General features: G+C 38.7%; 1 protein-coding gene across 2 annotated transcripts in view; it reads right to left on the bottom strand.

Moving 5' to 3' along the window:
* Positions 1-18194, bottom strand: part of PRORP (protein only RNase P catalytic subunit) — a 57264-nt gene that overhangs the window by 14662 nt on the left and 24408 nt on the right. For both annotated transcript variants that reach the window (XM_082484926.1, XM_082484927.1), the window contains exon 5: positions 17772-17879. In XM_082484926.1, coding sequence (XP_082341052.1) covers positions 17772-17879 — 108 coding nt within the window. The remainder of the gene's footprint in view (positions 1-17771; positions 17880-18194) is intronic.

Here is an 18194-nt window from a genome sequence, read left to right as displayed (position 1 = left end):
CAATTCAAGAAATACATGGACAAACATTCTTCAGTTGCATAACAGTATTTTTGGAAGTTGAATTTTGTAAGCCACTGCAGTGCCACTCAAGTTTCTCAATCCAAAAGTTTTATTAACCAGCTACAATACCATTTTCTTTCCCAATCACTTAGAAAAAAATGTAGTGTCGGTTTAAACATGCAAGCAGACCCTTTGATGTTGCCTCAGCGATTACGAAGGGGGCATAAGGATGGAAGAGAAAGGGTGAATCTGAACTCCAAAGCGGCATTTTGATAAGGCAGCAACTTGGAAATGTTCAACCCACAACTAACTATAGCCCAGTCCCAGCAGCTCTAAGTGTTGTATTTTAATTACGGACTGGCAGTAAAATATTTCTTTTCGTGAATTTGAATTTTCTGAATGTCCTCCTTCATTGAGTCACGTAAAAGGGCAAAGATATTTCTCTTTTTCTGATCTTCTCTGAGATATTTTTTTCTAAGTAGCTGATACCATTGTATACATTTATCTCTCCTCTTACTCATCTTCTTTCTTGCAACAAAGAATAAATACCAAGATCTTGACAATACATATGGGTCATCTTACATGGAGGTTTTTTTATCCAGACCTCTCCTGAGCAGTTACTGTTTTGTACCAAAACCTAGAGATTTGCAAAATATTAAAAAAAGTTATCAGTATCAACCCTCCACACCAAGGAGATGAGCTAGGTGATTCTGTCTATCTGTGATTATACAAGAGTAGGAAAATAAGTATGTAAAAGCTGAAAGGACATGAAGTTACCCATGCATTTCCACATATCCGTTCCAACACTATCCATTGTTCTCATCTTTGAATTCTTTCTGCCTGCACTGCTGTTTCTTCAACAGTAGTTTCTTACTGATCACTAAAAAATGCTTCATTGCACCAAGTACTCTGCATCTTTTTTTTTTGTGAGGAAGCAAGTTACATAAAAGTGAAAGGGTATGAGGTTTTCCTTATTTTTGCATAGGCTTCAGAAGTGAAACTTTACCTATCAGAGCCACTGCCTGTAAATGGAATAATAGTCCCAGCTGAAGTCACAGCTTCAGGGGTCTGCCATCTTTCATTGTAAATCCAATCTTTGCCATTACATCGGTGCTCTTGCATTTCTGCTACTGTTGTAGCAGCAGTATACTTAACAACTTATGGCCATAAGAGAGTTTCTCTTACTATTTCTCATTTTAGAAAGAATGTAAAAAGCTAGCTATTAGAAAGGAACAGTTGTGAACTAAACGTAGCTGTGCCAGTCTTAGATTTTCAAAGTGTGGGTCAGAAGTTATATTTACGTAGTGAAAATACACAATGTGAGCAGGATCGCTGGGTGGTGGTGGTGGTGATGGGGTGTTACGAAAATGAAAGCACAAGCTTGACTGATCCTTTCCATAGATAGGAAATAACTTGGTGCAGGACTGAAATCGGCTTTGTAAGACTGAAACCGACAGTTTAAAAGATACCAATATTTTAGCTCTCACCACTGTCCTATGCAGATGTCTGCACAGCGTCACTAACCTAGTCTGATGTTAAGTGTTTTCCCCCTCTCCCATCTGTGGTTCAAAAAGTCCCAGACGGTACTTTTATTCTTTGAGGAAAGCTGCCACAGCAGCTGGGGAGATCACTGTTACAGACAGCACAGGCATAATGTTGTTACAGGCACATTAAACCTATACTCTGCAGCAATATCCTATGTTTTAATAACCTTGATAGCTCCAGAAAAGCTTTAGAATAAAGAGTATTTCTACACTCACAGGTTAACAGGCTTATCGACCACATAGAATGATACAATAACCAAGGAAACCCATCAGTAAATTGATCGCTTGCAGTTGAAAAAAATAACGGGACTACAATATGCAGCAAACATTAGTAACAATTTTCACACTGCTTTTCTTCTGTTTCTCATTAGTACTATTTTCCAGTTGCCTGCTACAGATTACTATTCAGAGATAGAGGTTACCTTCAAAAACAATTGTTCCAATAAGAACAATTTTGCAGTTCTTAACACAAATAAATACAATAACAAACACTACTCAAACGAGTGATGATTTCTCTTTGAAGGCCACAAAGATGAAAAAACGGTTTGATATGAAAGAGAACATATAAAATGTTCTTCTTCAACAGGACAAAAATCAGCAGAAGCAAACTAAAGCACCAAGGTCTGAGGTGGAGGAACAGCTGTATTTACCGGCTGGAGAAAACTTTGTGGACTTTCATACAGACCAGTACACCTTGCATGGCCAGTCCCATGAGGCAGAGGTTCAACTGTCTCATATGGATCAAGGCTGCACACCCTGGGAAGTAACACACTGTTCCTGCAAAACCAGCAAAAATCTGATGCAGCGTGTATCACAAGTGAATGTAAACTATGGGTCAGCATTATTTTTCTTAACACAGTCATTAACTTTGATTGTAAATCACTGCAGACTCGTGCCATTTTACTACTAGTAACACTGCAGGCAATATCTCTGCCTGGAGATCCTAGGCTGTGAAGGTCTGAAAGCCCCCCATAATAGCTACAATCCACGAGATCTAATTTACTTCAATGCTTTTAATATAAGTTTATTGGTAAGAGCCTGCAATACTCTATAGCTGGACACTGGGCAGACCGCTGTCTAAAGTGTTTTTCTTGAACTCGGGAGATAACATACAGCAATTTGATAAACAGATAATATTGTCAGCTCCTACAAATTAATTATGGATGATATTTGGCATTTGTCTAAAAGCTCCACCTCCTGGGAACAACTGGTTATATGAAAATCTTTGTCTAGTTAATCATTTTGTCTAGTTAATCATTTTTTGCCCCTGCAGTCAAGAGAAATAAGCTTGACACCATTTCCCACAGCATTCTTCTGGAGAAATTGGCTGCTCATGGCTTGGACGGGTGTAGTCTTTGCTGGGTAAAAAACTGGCTGGAAGGCTGGGCGCAAAGAGTTGTGGTGGATGGAGTTAAATCCTGTTGGCAGCTGGTCACAAGTGACATTGCCCAAGTCTCAGTATTGGGGCGAGTTCAGCTTAATATCTTTATCAATGATCTGGAACAGGGGATTGAGTGCACCCTCAGTAAGTTTGCGGATAACACGAAGCTAGGCGAGAGTGTTGATCTGCTAGAGGATAGAAAAAATCCACAGAGGGGTCTGGACAGAGTAGATCGATGGGCTGAGGCCAATGGTATAAGATTCAACAAGGCTGAGTGCTGTGTCCTGCACCTGGGTCACAACAATCTCATGCAGCACTACAGGCTTGGGGAATTGTGACTGGAAAGCTGCATGGTGGAAAAGGACCTGGGGGTATTGGTTGACAGCCAGCTGAATGTGAGCCAGCAGTGTGCCCAGGTGGCCAAGAAGGCCAAGAGAATCCTGGCTTTTATCAGGAATAGTGCAGCCAGGAGGACTAGGGAAGTGATTGGCCCTGTACTCAGCTCTGGTGAACCCCACCTCAAATACTGTGTTCAGTTTTGGGCCCCTCACTACAAGAAAAACATAGAAGGGCTGGAGCATGTCCAAAGAAGTTCAGCAAAGCTGGTGAGGGGTCTGGAGAACAAGTCTTATGAGGAGTGGCTGAGGCAATTGGTGTAGTTTAGCCTGGAGAAAAGGAGGCTGAGGATAGACCTTATTGCCCTCTACAACTACCTGAAAGGAGGCTGTAGCAAGGTGGGGGTTGGTCTCTTCTCCCCGTTAACATGCAATAGGACAAGAGGAAATGACCTCAAGTTGTGCCAGGGGAGGTTTAGATTCGATATGAGGAAAAATTTCTTCACAGAAAGGGTTTTCAAACATTGGAACAGGCTGCCCAGGGAAGTGGTGGAGTTGTCATCCCTGGAGGTATTTAAAAGATGTGTAGTAGATGTGGTGCTTAAGGACATGGTTTAGTGGTGGTTTTGGTAGTGTTAGGTTGATGGTTGGACTCGATGATCTTAAAGGTCCCTTCCAACCTAGTCAATTCTATGTTTCTAATGTGAAAATATGACCACCAGAACGGCTCCAACAGAAGCCAAATAAGAACCACTCACTCCCTATTTCATAAAAGGATCTATCTTTTTTAAGCAAATTCTGGTTTGGGGACTCAGCATTACAGTTTCCAGGTATCTGTATAAGACTACAAGCCAGCACATTTGAGGAATTCTGTTGCATCTTTCCCTCCTTTGTCCATTTCCATGGAAAGAATGCAGATACCCACCTAACAACTGGAGCACCCAGGACCCAACAGCAGTGCTCAAGTGCAAGAGTGAGCAATAGTTTCAGAAGTATTTTGTTTACCAAATTTATCAGATAGCTAAGGGTTAAAACTCTTGTGTCATATTACTGGTTATGTTAGCTAGGCTGGCAGAGTGAACGGGCTTGTGGAAATGAGAGTGAGTGGGATGAGAAAAAAGAAATCCCTAACCTATAGCATTCGTATTTCTGAAAGCCCATTTGGGGACGCCCATTCAATGGAAAGTTAGAGCTTTTCACTTTGCAAGGCATGAAAGTATGAAGATACATACATATCAATGAGAAGTGAAAATGTCACGAGCCTCCAGTTCTTTTATTTAAGCCACTTCCTTTAACTATTGAGACTTAAGGCCGTCATACATAAATGGATTTGAACAGTACAGTGCAATGTTTTACAGGGACTTCAGATGCTAAAAGCAGTGTAGTGACATTACCATTACACAAGCCCAAGATAACTACTCCTAATAAGGAGCAGGGTAAGTCAACGTCATTAAGACTGACTGGTTCTGCTCTATGACTACCTGCTTGACTACTTCATTTTATTTACTCAAATGTGTGGCAACTGCGGGCTGTGGTGGAAGAAAATTCCAATCAATCAGCCAATCAATCAATCAGGTAGTAGTATAGGTAGTATTCAAGGAATACCTATCTCCTAGTGTGCTTTCCTCAACCATGCACTAAACGTAGAAGCTCAAATTCCAATGAGCCACAGCTCTAACAAGCACCTGTATCATATTTCTACCTTTTTTTCCCAGTGTATAGTGTAAGCACTCCCTAGTTTACCCCAATTTCACACAAATAGGAAATAAACAAGGAAAGAAGGCATCACCAAGATTGATCTTCCCACACTGGTATACCATGTGACTCAGGAACAACTCCACAGAACCAGTGGAACTGAACTGGCTTTTAACTTCTGTTAGAGAGCTTAAGGCACACAATGTACACAGCTTGCTCACAGAACCATGTCAACATGACTCCTTAAAAGCTCAAGACTCAAAAAGATTCAAAATATTAGAGGCAGAAGAAATATTACTGTCAACTCACTGTTTCCTTTTTGGCAATCACAGAAGTGAGCAGGTAAAAGGATGAATGCTGGACAACGATGAGGACAGACATAAGCATCACTAATATTTCCTAATTTATGTAAAAGGTAAGTTGGCATCATCAATATGACAGAAGCACAGGTCCAGTTTTAACAGTCACTACAGGAAACATTGTGCAAGGATAGGACAATGCAGCAGCTGGAAATGGTAGAAATTATTTGGAAAAACTAGACAGAAGTATCAGTTAATACTTTGTAAAATGGGTTGGAAAATAGAGTATATTATATTTACATAATTTTGACAACCTGTTTAGCTTCTGACTCACCTGACTTATTATAACATCAATGCATGTTTCCAGCTAGAACTGTGAAAAGAACTATTCAGATCATTAAAGAACTGACTGGTGAATAATCAGGAAGAAACAGCATTACAAGCTAGTATCTTTGAGTGGAAAGGAAAAAACAGTAGATACTTGTAAAGATTACTATGAAATATGTAAATGATTTGAAATAGAGAATTTCTCAAGAAGAGGAAGGTTTCCTAACAATGAGACAGGGCAGTAAGTACAATGCCAGAGCTTACGCATTCAAAGTGATTTAAAATGTAATTTTTTTGGATAATATTTAGGAAATAGTATTTATAGAACAGAGAATATTAATGTTTATTTGATGGAGATGCACATAAAAAGGGGAACTCTAACACAATGATGCTTTTTAAGGTTATTTCTTCATGTAATGTTTTTTAATGACTAATTTTTAAGATGCTGAGGTAGGCATCTTTCTTGGAGGATGAGGATTGAAGATTTCTATTGCATAACAGTTAGCACCATGGCTACTAGTAAGTAAATAGATATACACGGCTACTAGTAAGTAAATAGATATACACAGTTTTAAATTTTCAGTTCATTCTTGATCATTTAGAAAAAAAACAATCCAGAAGATCTACAAAGTTGTAAAATCATGTAAGCAGCAGGGGATATCATGTTAAGAAGCAAATAAGAAGTGTTTAAAGAGTTTCCACAAGTACCAAGGAAAGTTCTCTTGCTTTACACGTGGAGATAGGGATGACCTTATACAGAAGATTGACCTCCACAGCAGTGAGCCATGGACCTGCTACACTAGCATGATGTGCATATGAGGTGACCCAGCAGATACGAGGCTCCATTTTGGGAGATCCTGCTACTCAGGACCTCCTCTGCAGTTTATTTCAGCTTGGGTCATGTTGCTATGACTTTTAACCTAGAAGCAGTCTCAAAAATCCCTGTATTTCCCAGAGTTCATTCTATATGACAGAGCAAGAGCCCATGTAGATTAGCATTGCCTGTGTTAGAAATCAGCCTGTAGGTTGACTTTTTTTTTTCCTGAAAACGTGAAGAACAGCAGCAGCAAAGGTAGCCATAGCTTTCTTATTACGTTCTTGGTACTGGTATTCTTACTACATCACTCCTGTTCCTCACATGATGCCAAGCATCAAAATAATTTACAAGTCCCAGCATGTATGATAATAGCTTAATTACATTTTGTATGGATAGATCAGGTCTGATTATAACCATTAATAGACACGCTTGCAAGGCTTCTAGTCATTTCACATTTTCTATTATTCCAGACCATGTTTCAATTGCATTGGTGGTGGGGAGTTAGGTAAATGGTGCCAAATCACTGTTCCCTGCTCCTGCTATCTCTGTTGCTATGTTATAATTTAATCACAGCAGAGGCACACCACACATCGTCCAAGGGAGACTGCAATGGATTGCTGCAGTAGCACACAAACTCCCAAACCTTTCTGAGATGCAAAAAAATTTCAATTTTATTTAAAATCTTATATTCATCCCATCTCTGACACTTACATATGGGGGAAAAAAGCTTATTAGGAATTTTCATTCTATGACAAATAAGAATGTATTTTAAAAAATAGTGAAAAATAGACTGGAAACTTTGCTTTGTTAGATTAACTACAGGTAACCCACAAGACCAGGATACTTCAAAATAAGTTGCTCACTGTCAAACAGGAGATCAGTCATTACACAATAAAATGCCGGTCTCCTGAGTCCAATTCGAGGGGCTTACTGTTTAGCCCAATAGTAGCCCTGATTGTCATCATACCCACCCAGGTAGAACAAAAACCCTATCAAGAAACAAACATAGTTAAAAATGAAAAAGAAACAAAAATATGTGCAATACCTATCTTGCACAATTGTATGCAATTTTTATTCCAGATAATTTATCAAAAGACTACATGCTAGTTATTTGAGAAGGTCTGTAAAATGGCAAGGTAGCTGGAAAGTGCAAATGGGGACTATTCACCATTTCTCAGCACAAGCAGCAGAGGCCATCATACAAAATTAACAGACAGCAGGTTTAAAACAAACAAAAGCACATGTGTAATCATATCCTATATAATTGTGGGACTCTGCCACAGGTCTCAAAACCAAAGGCAAAAATAAGCTGGGAAGGTAATTAATTTTATCAAAGAAAACTCCATCAATGGCAATTAAACTTGCTAGTCAGGATGCAGCTTCTTCATCCAGAAGTTCCTAAATCAGTAACAAAATCTGGAAGACTATAACAACTGGAACAATTCCACTTCTGACCACTGTCTTGATTAGACAGGTTGGACACTTTGGTTTGAAACTATATAAATGCTCTTATCTTTTTAGTAACAAAGAGGATAAAAAAAAATCTTATAATTTCTAGAAATTTATTCCAATTATGGCATGGTCCAGGTAACAGCCTACAGAGGAGTGAAAGGTATTTGAATGAGATCTCCTCTTTATATTAGCACGCGTAAATGTATTATTTTAATCGAATTTGATGTAATTTAGATTCACACCACAGATAAAGGCATACGTCTGAATTAGTCTAGGGACTATTTTATTTTGGCTTTTTTTTTTTCCCCTGCCTACTCCCCCCTCCCTTGTTTGGAGGAACTGCGAAAACATACCCTAAAATAAAATAAGTAAAAGATAGACTAGGGATAGACTCTTGGCTGTCACCTCTGCATATGATGTGCAAAATCAATACTGGAAAAAGGGGAGGTTTTCATAGTACATGTTTGATTCAAAAGGTCATCTGTAATGGGCAACAGTATTTTGAATAAGAATTAAGAATTCTTACAATTATTCAGAAGTTCAGTTTGAAATAGGAATTTTTGTGAATTGCTTTTGAGCAAGCATACTGCCAGTGGGATAGTGTTCCCAGCACAGAATTTTCATTCTGGTGAAACTGGTCTCCTAGATTCAAATTGGAGTTCCTACTTCCATGTTCCAGAAAACATTAAACAACCAGTCTGTGAAAAGATTTAGATTAAAAGCTGTGGACAAGTGTACTTGACTTTCAATGAGTCTAAGATTAAAAAAAATTAAACTAACTTTGGTTTTAAACTTCACTGCAGGTTATAATAATTTTCTATATATTATACATATATTTTTATATAATATATGATATATATGTATATATGTTATATATATAAGCATATATTAAATATAAATGTCTCTTCCACTCTTGCTCTAGAAGTACAATGCAACTAGAGAAAAAACCAAGAAATGTAGCTTAATGGATTGTTGGATCATTAATAAGCACGTCAATATACTGAAATCCCTGGGAATAACCTACTGTTCAAAAAATTTAGGCTTTCATAACTTCATAAATAAATTCAAATGCAGTTTAGGCTTTTGTTTCATTGTACCTTTTCTTCTTCAGATAACACAGCTTCCAAATATGTTTTCTTTCCTACTTTTACAAAAAATAGCATATCAGATGTAAAAGCCAAGCGTGAACCAAAAATTGATTGCTTTTCAAAATATATAAATAAATCCAGATGTACATGAATGAATGCAATTATTGCTCTGAGAATTTTATCTACATTACCTTTAGGACAACACTAAAACTCAGCATTTCTCAGGCTCAAATCAAATACTTATTCTTACACAGAATTGGCCTATAGTAACCCAATCTTCACATTTTCTGGCTTGCTTCCCATATCTTAATAGCACTATAATCTCTCACTATTATGGAGACCTTCCATACAAGAATTGCTTCAAAAGAAGCGGTTCAGTTCCCGAAAGACCGGATTTCTGATTTGGAGGCCCAGCACATCTCTTATTGCCACACTGATAACAGTTCCATGATTAGGTGAATCAGTCAGGTTGCCCGAAGAAAACTCATCTTGTGGTTTCTAAGGGAGAAGTGAAAACAGCAAGACTGAAACTCATCCAGTCCAGAAGACACCTTCACTTGACTTCATCACCCAGATTTTAGCAGGACTTCTCTACAACATATAACAAACAACCTGTTACTACAGTTACCAAGCTCACTGGGACATGAATCATCAAGGCACATTCGTTCTGCTCTGCTGACTTTCAAGCTTATATTCCTAGTGACTAGAAGAATTCTTGTTATGAAATATATGATGCAACTCCCCTCATAAAAAAAAGGAATGCTTGGGTGCTCCTGTACTTACCTTAACTTTTGATTTGCTCATATCGCCAAATACAAAGGTAGAAATTATAAATACCAGACAGAAACCGATAGAGAACATTAAATTAATCACATCAGTTTTATTCACAGAGGTTGCAAATAGTAAGGGGAGGTAACACCAGGAAGTATCTGACTTTGAGAGAAAACAACAGGGAGAAGTTGTCAAAATGCTAAATAGTCACATTTTTTTAACCTGCTCCGTTTCTGCTGCTCTATTCTTCTAAAACAACAGGGAGAAGTTGTCAAAATGCTAAATAGTCACATTTTTTTAACCTGCTCCGTTTCTGCTGCTCTATTCTTCTCACCAGGAAAATGCAGAATCAGATTGGAAACCTCTGAAAGGAAAAATGGTTGCTTAGAGTCGACTGTTGAGGCATTTAGTCAGGGAATCCTGCCAGCCTCCCCCCCCATTTCACAACGCTGGGAAGTCAAAAGTTTTGAGAAAGTTTCCCTGTTATTCAGAGGTAGCCAGTATGGCTTTGTATTTCCTTTCTTAAGAAGTCCTATCTACCTCCCACTCTCCCCTCCCAGCGCTGCAGAAGCAGCAAAGGTTGTTGGAGCATAACCCTATGGGAAGAGCCAAACTTGTTGGCTCAAGGCACGTAGTCAACGCCTGTGTTTCCTCAGTGGAAGCATACGTGCCGACCACTTGCAGGAGTACTTCTAGAACCTCTGACACACTAATGTCCAATACACCTTCACTTACTGTGTACTGGTATACAAAGCTGAACATATTAAATGCCATTTTATTTCTCTTTTAGCCACAAATAGAAACCGCCAGGTTTCAGAAGAACTGCAGGGAGAGAAAGAAGGACTTGCAGGGCAGGCCTTTCCCTTATGTTTCACAGGCAAACAAATCTAGTCTCCTTCACCGCTCCTGGGAAGCTTAAAAGCCTTGCTCTTCTGGATCTGGTGACCAAAATTTTTCAGCTTGATCTATTCTGTTTTAGGATGGTCCCAATATAGGAGGGGAGTGGGAGGATTTCAGCATAATCAGTATCAATCTCTCATTTGTGGCGTTGGAGAAGAACTTGACTCAGTTCACCTGCTCAGATATTCAAGGAACCCCAGAAATTAACTAAGAGATGAATGTAATGCTGAATGTTCCAGTCACACATCTCTAACACTAAAAATAGGTGAAGTTTCAAGGTCACCCCTTAGTGCTTGACCTTTCCCTTCTAAGATCATGTTACATAGAGGCTGAAGGTGATTTTCAGTGAAAACACCAAAAATCTTCATCTTTACAATTTGTGCGATACCTAAAGGAAATGAAAGTACAGGTCTAAAGAATGAAACACACGTTGCAAAAACAGAAATCTCTCCAATCTTGAGCAATAGGACAAATGTTTCATTATCATGGAAATGCAGACTTGGACTACCATTAGAAGGAAAAAAAAAAAGAGATGGAAAATGCTGGGAGCAAATGAACAAACACATGTCTGACTGCTTTCGTGAGTGGTAAGACAAGAGTTGGTGGGAGGAAGAATTGATGAACTGTCACAGTATGACAAATAAGACCTCTGTTGGATGTATTGATTCTGAACAGAGAATGACTCATGGATCTACTTAATTCTTGCTTCATTTACAGACAGTAAAGTACTTGAACAAATCACAGATGCTGCCAAATGAGTCAAAGAAGAAAAAAATTCATTTCCATGCATGACTTTTTGGGGGTCAAATTTATTAATAACTGCTTGTTTTGCAGGACAGTTCATACAGTAGAGCTCTTATTTTGTATCAAGTATCACTGTCTCACTAATTGTTCAGTTGATCATTCATATACATGTTGCACAGTTAAGACAGACTTGAAGACTGGGAAAAATTACCACATGAAAACCTGAGCATAGTAGTATGAATATTTTTCAACTATATATGTATGCACAGGTGTTAATTTCTTTGTGTGTTTCACGGCCTCAAGACAATTTTTAGTAAGCAGGACTCAGGAGAGAAAGTTTTACTTACTATTTTCCCCAAACACAATAAGCTCCAATACCCTTTTTCCCCTTTTTTCATCATAGAGGATTTATAGGCACAAGAGAGATTTCAAAGAAACAAAATTATGTTTCAAAATTTATTTGGGTCACTAACCCAAGAGAATGATGGATCTAGATGCCCTGTGTTTGGGTTTGTCTTTTTTTTTTTTTTCCTCTTTTTTAACTTCATTTGAAGAGTTATTATTTTTGTTTTGATATTTGTCTTTATATTTGGAAAGTGAGCCTTGAAAATGTGAATAAAGTGCATACCAAAGCAATGTTTCTGAGCTGAATTTACAAAGCATAATTAGTCAAGGTTTTTCAATTTTGTGGCCACAGTTGGGCTTTTTAAAAAATTTAGCAAGAACATTCACCATTTTCCTGTAGGCTAGTATCCTACATCTGGTTTTCTCCCCTATCCTTATGGAACTTTTTTTCTCACTCCCAGCTCACTTCAGGGCTGCAGCCTCTCTCTACCCACTCTTTTCCATACTGCTAAAGTAGGCAGAGTCCAGGAATAACTACTACAGAACTACTAAAATAACTAAAGCAGTAACATTAGTTTTAAACTTCGAATTCCCTTGATAAATATTATTTTAAAAATATTTAACACATGGAAAACCAAAACGCAACACTGTTCACACATAATTACTATGCTACTTGCGACTACACAATTCATTTAGTCAAAGAACCCTTCCCCACTCAACAAGTCTACTGCTTTTTCCCTGGAAGAGACAAGAAATAGCTGCATGTCCTGTCCCCTCCGCCTGTCACAGAGCACCCCCAACCACAAAAGTCCCAGCCTGGCTTTTTGTGGCAGCCTGTGAGGGGTGCAGGAGGGCAGGTCTGGTGGCAGAAGCTGACTGCTGCTGCAGGTGGGAGGTGTGGTAGGGGTGGCATGCCAGCTGCTGCCACCGGACTGGGATGGGATGGGAGGGGAACAGCAACGATCTGGCTTCATCAGCTGTTGTACAGGCCTACTGCAATTTACATGGGAATTACATGAACTTATGTAGCCCATTTATAGAAATGCTGGTCAAGTTTGGGAGCAACCACTTTGAACTATCTGCCAACAGCAAAAACTATTCCTTTGTGCATTGTCAGCCTTAAGGAACTCAATCTGGAACTATTTTACCAGTCTTTTAGATGGCTGAGTTTAATATAGAGATTACAGAGGGTAAAGTTAGGGCAGAGCTGACCCCAACTGCCAAACTGTTTGAAGAAGGGAATTGTGAGTTAGCTTTGATCCAACACACATTTGAAGCCTATACTCAGTTACGTCCAACACCAGATGGGTACAGCTAAAAAAGGAGTTGGCTGTATACCTCATTTACAATATACCAATCTCAATCTAAATTAAAAATAGCAAAGTACTCTTTAAATTGCGCTTGCTGGTTGTGCTCCCTCACCCTTCTTCCCCCACCCCAGCCCTTTACAGTCTAGGGGTAGCTGGAGCACAGTTCATCATAGCTCCTTCACTCCTCTCCCACAAGTAAAGCGAGATGCTCCAGAGGCTTGATATCCTGCTTTGCACTTGGGTTCCCCCCCACTTCCAAGGAATACTTCTACGCAACATTGTGATAAACAGGAAAAATACATTTAAAAATTATGTAACAGTTTGTGTTTAAGAAGAAAACTGGACAATTAGCGTGTGGAAATCCCCTCTCTTGACCTTTACAAGGTGAAAGGTGGGGGCACTACAGGGAGTTACAGCAGCAGAGGACAGGGAGTACCAAATGTCATTGGGCTAGATAAGGATTTATGTAACTAGATACATCTGGAGGAAAGGATTAACTCAATGTCATGATACAGCTTGAATCAACTTTGCTTGGTTTAACTGCAGGGGTGTCTCAGTTTATAAACTGCCATATTTGCAGTACAAACAGTGACTGACTCATCAAGGCAAATACACATCAGATACAGTCTTAAACAGTAGCAGAATGCACAAAAAAACTGGAAAAATACAAGACTGATTTTAGACTTTATGGGAGTTTGTTTCTATCGTCTGGATTATATAGCAATAACAATTTCCCTTCTATAATATCTTTTAAATAGGGGTCAACTTTAGTGTCCAATTTAAAATGCTGCAGTTAGGAAGCAAAGGGTTGAGAAGAGGTGCTGGCTAATGTTGAGTGCTGCAGTTTTACAGTCACTGTGTGTGCAGTGACTTCAAAATAGATTATCTCACCATTCCCTCACCCTCAAAAATCTTTGTTCCCACCTCCATGCTACCTCCTCTTTTTGTCAGTAATTGATGCAGCCACATGGTGATTTGTACCAGGAAACAGACCTAGTATAAAACCAACCTGAAAAAAAAGGGGATTGTAATTACAAACCAACAGTGTCATATACTAGAGAAATTGCCACAGAATATTCCTGTAAATCTGCCAAGTCAATAATATTCATGATGATCTGCTAAGTAAGTGCTGGCTGTGAGGACTGAAGTTGCCTGGGGCTACTGGAAGTCACATATCTGGTTTTCCAGAACATCAGAACACTTCGGGGATTAAATGAGTAAAAATCATTCCTTCAACTTCTGCTTTTTTTCCTTATTATCCCTCAAGTTACTCGTGCCTTGTCCACCCAACCCAGCCCCTTCCCAAGATGCCTAAGTAATGCCTAAATGAAAGCACAAAAGTTAGGATGTTTGAAAAAGAAATCAATGTTTTCTTATTTTAATCATATGACTAAGAATTAGCTAGAGCTGGTCTTCAGCAAAACAGTTACAGTTCTTAAAGCTAAATCACAAAGTGGAACAGTATTTTGTGTTACATTTAAATAAAGGCTAGAATGCATTTAAATTACCATATTATTGTCACATAAATCTTAGGCCTTCTCCTGTGTTTACACAATGCCTTTCATTTTGCTATTCTCTCTAAAGCACATAAGGGACACGGTCCAAAAACCCTAACAATTTGCACATAGTAACACTTACAGTGTGTTATAAATGGAGAGCAACAATCTCATTTTCTCTTTCAACCATTGCTGCATACTAAACTATACCCTGGAACAGAAAAGTTTAAAAAACAATATCCTGAATGGCTCTAACAGTCAGTGATGAACCCTCGAAAAGAGCATAGACTGACTCCCACCTGGAGACTTAAAATAGTTTAGCTTTTTGACAAGGAAAACACGGGTTGGGCAGCTTTTAACACAGGTCCATGGAAATACTGCTCCTTTAATATTCTCTCACAAGTCGAACAGAAGAGGTCACTAACGAGTCACAGCAATCCCATCTTCTTCAAAGTGGGCCAGTGATGCTGTCCTAGCCAGCCCGCTTGACCTCAGCAGCCTTCACCCTTAGCTTTTTTTCCATCCTTTGTGCTCTGCTGCCATTTCTGCTCTCCATCCTCTCAGGTCTGCACTATGTTTCCCTATGTACATTGAAGAGTTTAATAAGGCAGGCTGCGAATGCCCCAGACCCACCACTCCACATTTTCCACTCAGCTGCCTCCACCGTGAGGACAGCAGCCTCCAAAAGAGGATGTTTCGTGGCAGAGTCAGCCCTCAAAGGACACACTACAGCATTCAGAGAGGTCAGCATTGACAGATGGGGGACTACTTGGCAGCAACACCAGTAACCAGGGAAGTAACGCATGAAGAGATTCCTGTGGCCTTCCCTTCCCTCATCTGGAAGAAAAGTTTGGAGACAGAAGAAAGGATTGCTCTGTGGGTTTGGTGTGTTGTTTTTTTTTCTTTCTGTTTTTAGCAGCCTTGAAACAGAGTAAGAAAACAAGAATACATGCTTCTGGTCAGAAGGATCCAAAATAAGAACAAAGACACGGTCCTCTCCTGACATGTTACAACACAGGGGTTCAGAGTCATGAAGAAATAAAACAGGATTCACTAGCATCCAGCATGATCTCATGTTTAAACAATGCTTCCAGTTGGTAAAAAACTGTAAATTCAATAGTTAATACTGTAATAGTATATAAAGACACCTATCATAAAAAATAATTTAAAACTATCTCAATGGACAGAGAGGCTCAATACAGGAAAGTCTTTAGTAGTTCATACATCTAGAAGAGTGTTTCTTTTGGGCAGTGAAGGAGCTATTTTGTTGCTCAGAGTGCAAATATATGCTTCCCATGCCAAAAAAGGCACTATCCAACCAATGAATCCACAGGCATAAGGCAGGAGTAATGGGCATGTCCATCCTATCTCATGTAATGACTCCACACTTTCAAAAATAAAATCCAGGTAACAGGAGCAGCAAAAGACTAGCTGATGGAAGCTACAGAGATTAAAATTTTTTGTGTATGACAAAATGCAATAATAATTAGCAGCAACATAGCTCATAGAACAAGTAAATTTTAGCTAAGAGAATCTTATTCTGGAAGTAAGATGGGGATAGCTCAAGTTACTGTTCTGTTGTGCAGAAGGAAAGGCAGATCGTCGTAAAAATCCTCCTAATCTGTAAATACCTGGGATTCAAGAGAGATCTGATGTGTATCTACATGGAACAACCTAAATGGAAAGTTGATGCCTCCATACAGTCCTTGTGGAGCTCCCTGGCATCATGGATCCCAAAGTCCTTCCAATACAGCAGAAGCTAAAGGAGGAACTCAAAGGCAGTTTATGCTGCTCAGCATGCTAATACCTCCCAGTAAGATTTCTGATCAGAAATCAGCAGTAATTACCCTACAAAACCAGGCTGGTTCTTTTCTCCATTGCTTCCCGCTCTTACAGAACATTCAGGATCCTGTTCAGGGTTCCCACACTGGGACAGGCATGCGCTGAGGAAGGAGGTTCGTTTCTCTTCCCCTTCTTTGGCAGCATAGACCTGTCTTTCTAAGCCTCAGTACCTTGTGCCACTACATGCTGCCTGGGATTCTTCTCAGACAATCAACACTTCCTCCCTGATCCCATGCAAACATCTTGTAAACTTCCTTTTCTGTTTTCATAGTAAGGAAAGTACCCTCTTCATGAGCCAGTATCTCATGAAACTTCACTGCAGCTCTCAAACAAACATCTTTCAGCAAGTTTATCTAAGCTCCCTAGATCAGCTGCTTTTATCTACGTATATGAAAGCATATCCTGCTTCTTAAGAATAGTTTTAAAGTAGTTCTTAGAACAAAAACTTATTTCTTGTAATTACTAGAAGTAAATTACTTCCTGCTGCCCAGGGAGGTGGTGGATTCGCCATCCCTGGAGGTGTTTAAAGAAAGGGTAGATGTACTTAGGGACATGGTTTAGAAGTGGTTTTGTCAGGGTAGGTTAATGGTTGGACTTGATGATCTTAAAGGTCCCTTCCAACCTCAGCAATTCTATGATTCTATGGTTCTATGATTTATTAAAGCTCATTTACAACTTAGTTTTAATTTCAAGAGTGTGAAAATTTAAATTCTAGTTTTTGAACACGTGAGCAGCTACTTCATTAGTCCTAATTTAAAGTAAATATTTGATTGACACAGAAAAAAAAAATCCTTAACCCATTTCTTCGTGAAATGCTAAAAGGCAGTGCCAAGAATTCTCAAAAATAGGTATCCGTAAAAAAAGCAGGATTATTCTTCTAAAAATCACCAAGTGGAAAGAACTGAAGGCAGTTTGAGCTGCCCTTGTAAGAACAAGATTCAAACGCTTAAGGCAATAGGAAGCTAAATAAAGTTTAAACTTGTACAGGATGTGGTTTGAACTAAGTACAGGGTTATTTTAAGAAGAACTCTTACCAGCGTAACTATATTAGACTAAATTTTCTATATGGTAGATTTACTCTGTTCCCCAAAATTCCTATTATTATGAAAACATACACACTCACACAACATATAACCTAATAATGTTATTATGAGTAACTTAGCTGTAACTATGAGCACTGCATACACGGGGTAATTTAGGTATGATTTTTTACAGCTAATATAGTCAAATATTTAAGAAGAACCATCTTCACACTGATCATTTTTACTTTTGTGAAGTCTAAATAATGCTTTGAACTTCATTATAACGTGCTACAAAAAAGTTTGATCAGTTTCTCAAGAGGATAAGTAATAACGAGGCACTAATTGTTTTACAATCAGCCTAAGCATACACAAAACTCTTAATGAATATTTAACCAGCACTTACATTTTCACACTGCATCCTTCTGGGTTTTATGTGGGAAACATTGAGTCCATCAATAACAATATCAAACGGAAGTCGATTTTCCACAAATGTTTGAAAGGCTTCAAATTCCTGACATAAATAAATAAACAAACGGGGGGAAGAATATGTTGAGTTTAACAGAAACAGATTTCATTCAGTTTTTATTAAAAAAAGAAACAAAGCCTAAATCTCCCACTCTTCCTTCATTGGCTACTTTTCACATCTCTACTTGTCTATTTGCTAAAACAACAACCGAAAAAAAAAAAAGAATCTTTAAAAGCCAGAAGGGCTACAGTGGATACTTCTAATATAATTTTAAATTATATTACAGCTGATAACCAAAACTTTAGAGTCATCCAGATTTTCAAAATTATAATCCAAACTGTACACTTTTATAAACATACA

This window comes from Vanellus vanellus (genome assembly GCF_965231255.1).
Source record: "Vanellus vanellus genome assembly, chromosome: 6".
NCBI classification, from domain to species: Eukaryota; Metazoa; Chordata; class Aves; order Charadriiformes; family Charadriidae; genus Vanellus; species Vanellus vanellus.
Note: the sequence above shows the minus strand (reverse complement) of the source record. Positions and strands in the feature narration are given on the sequence as shown.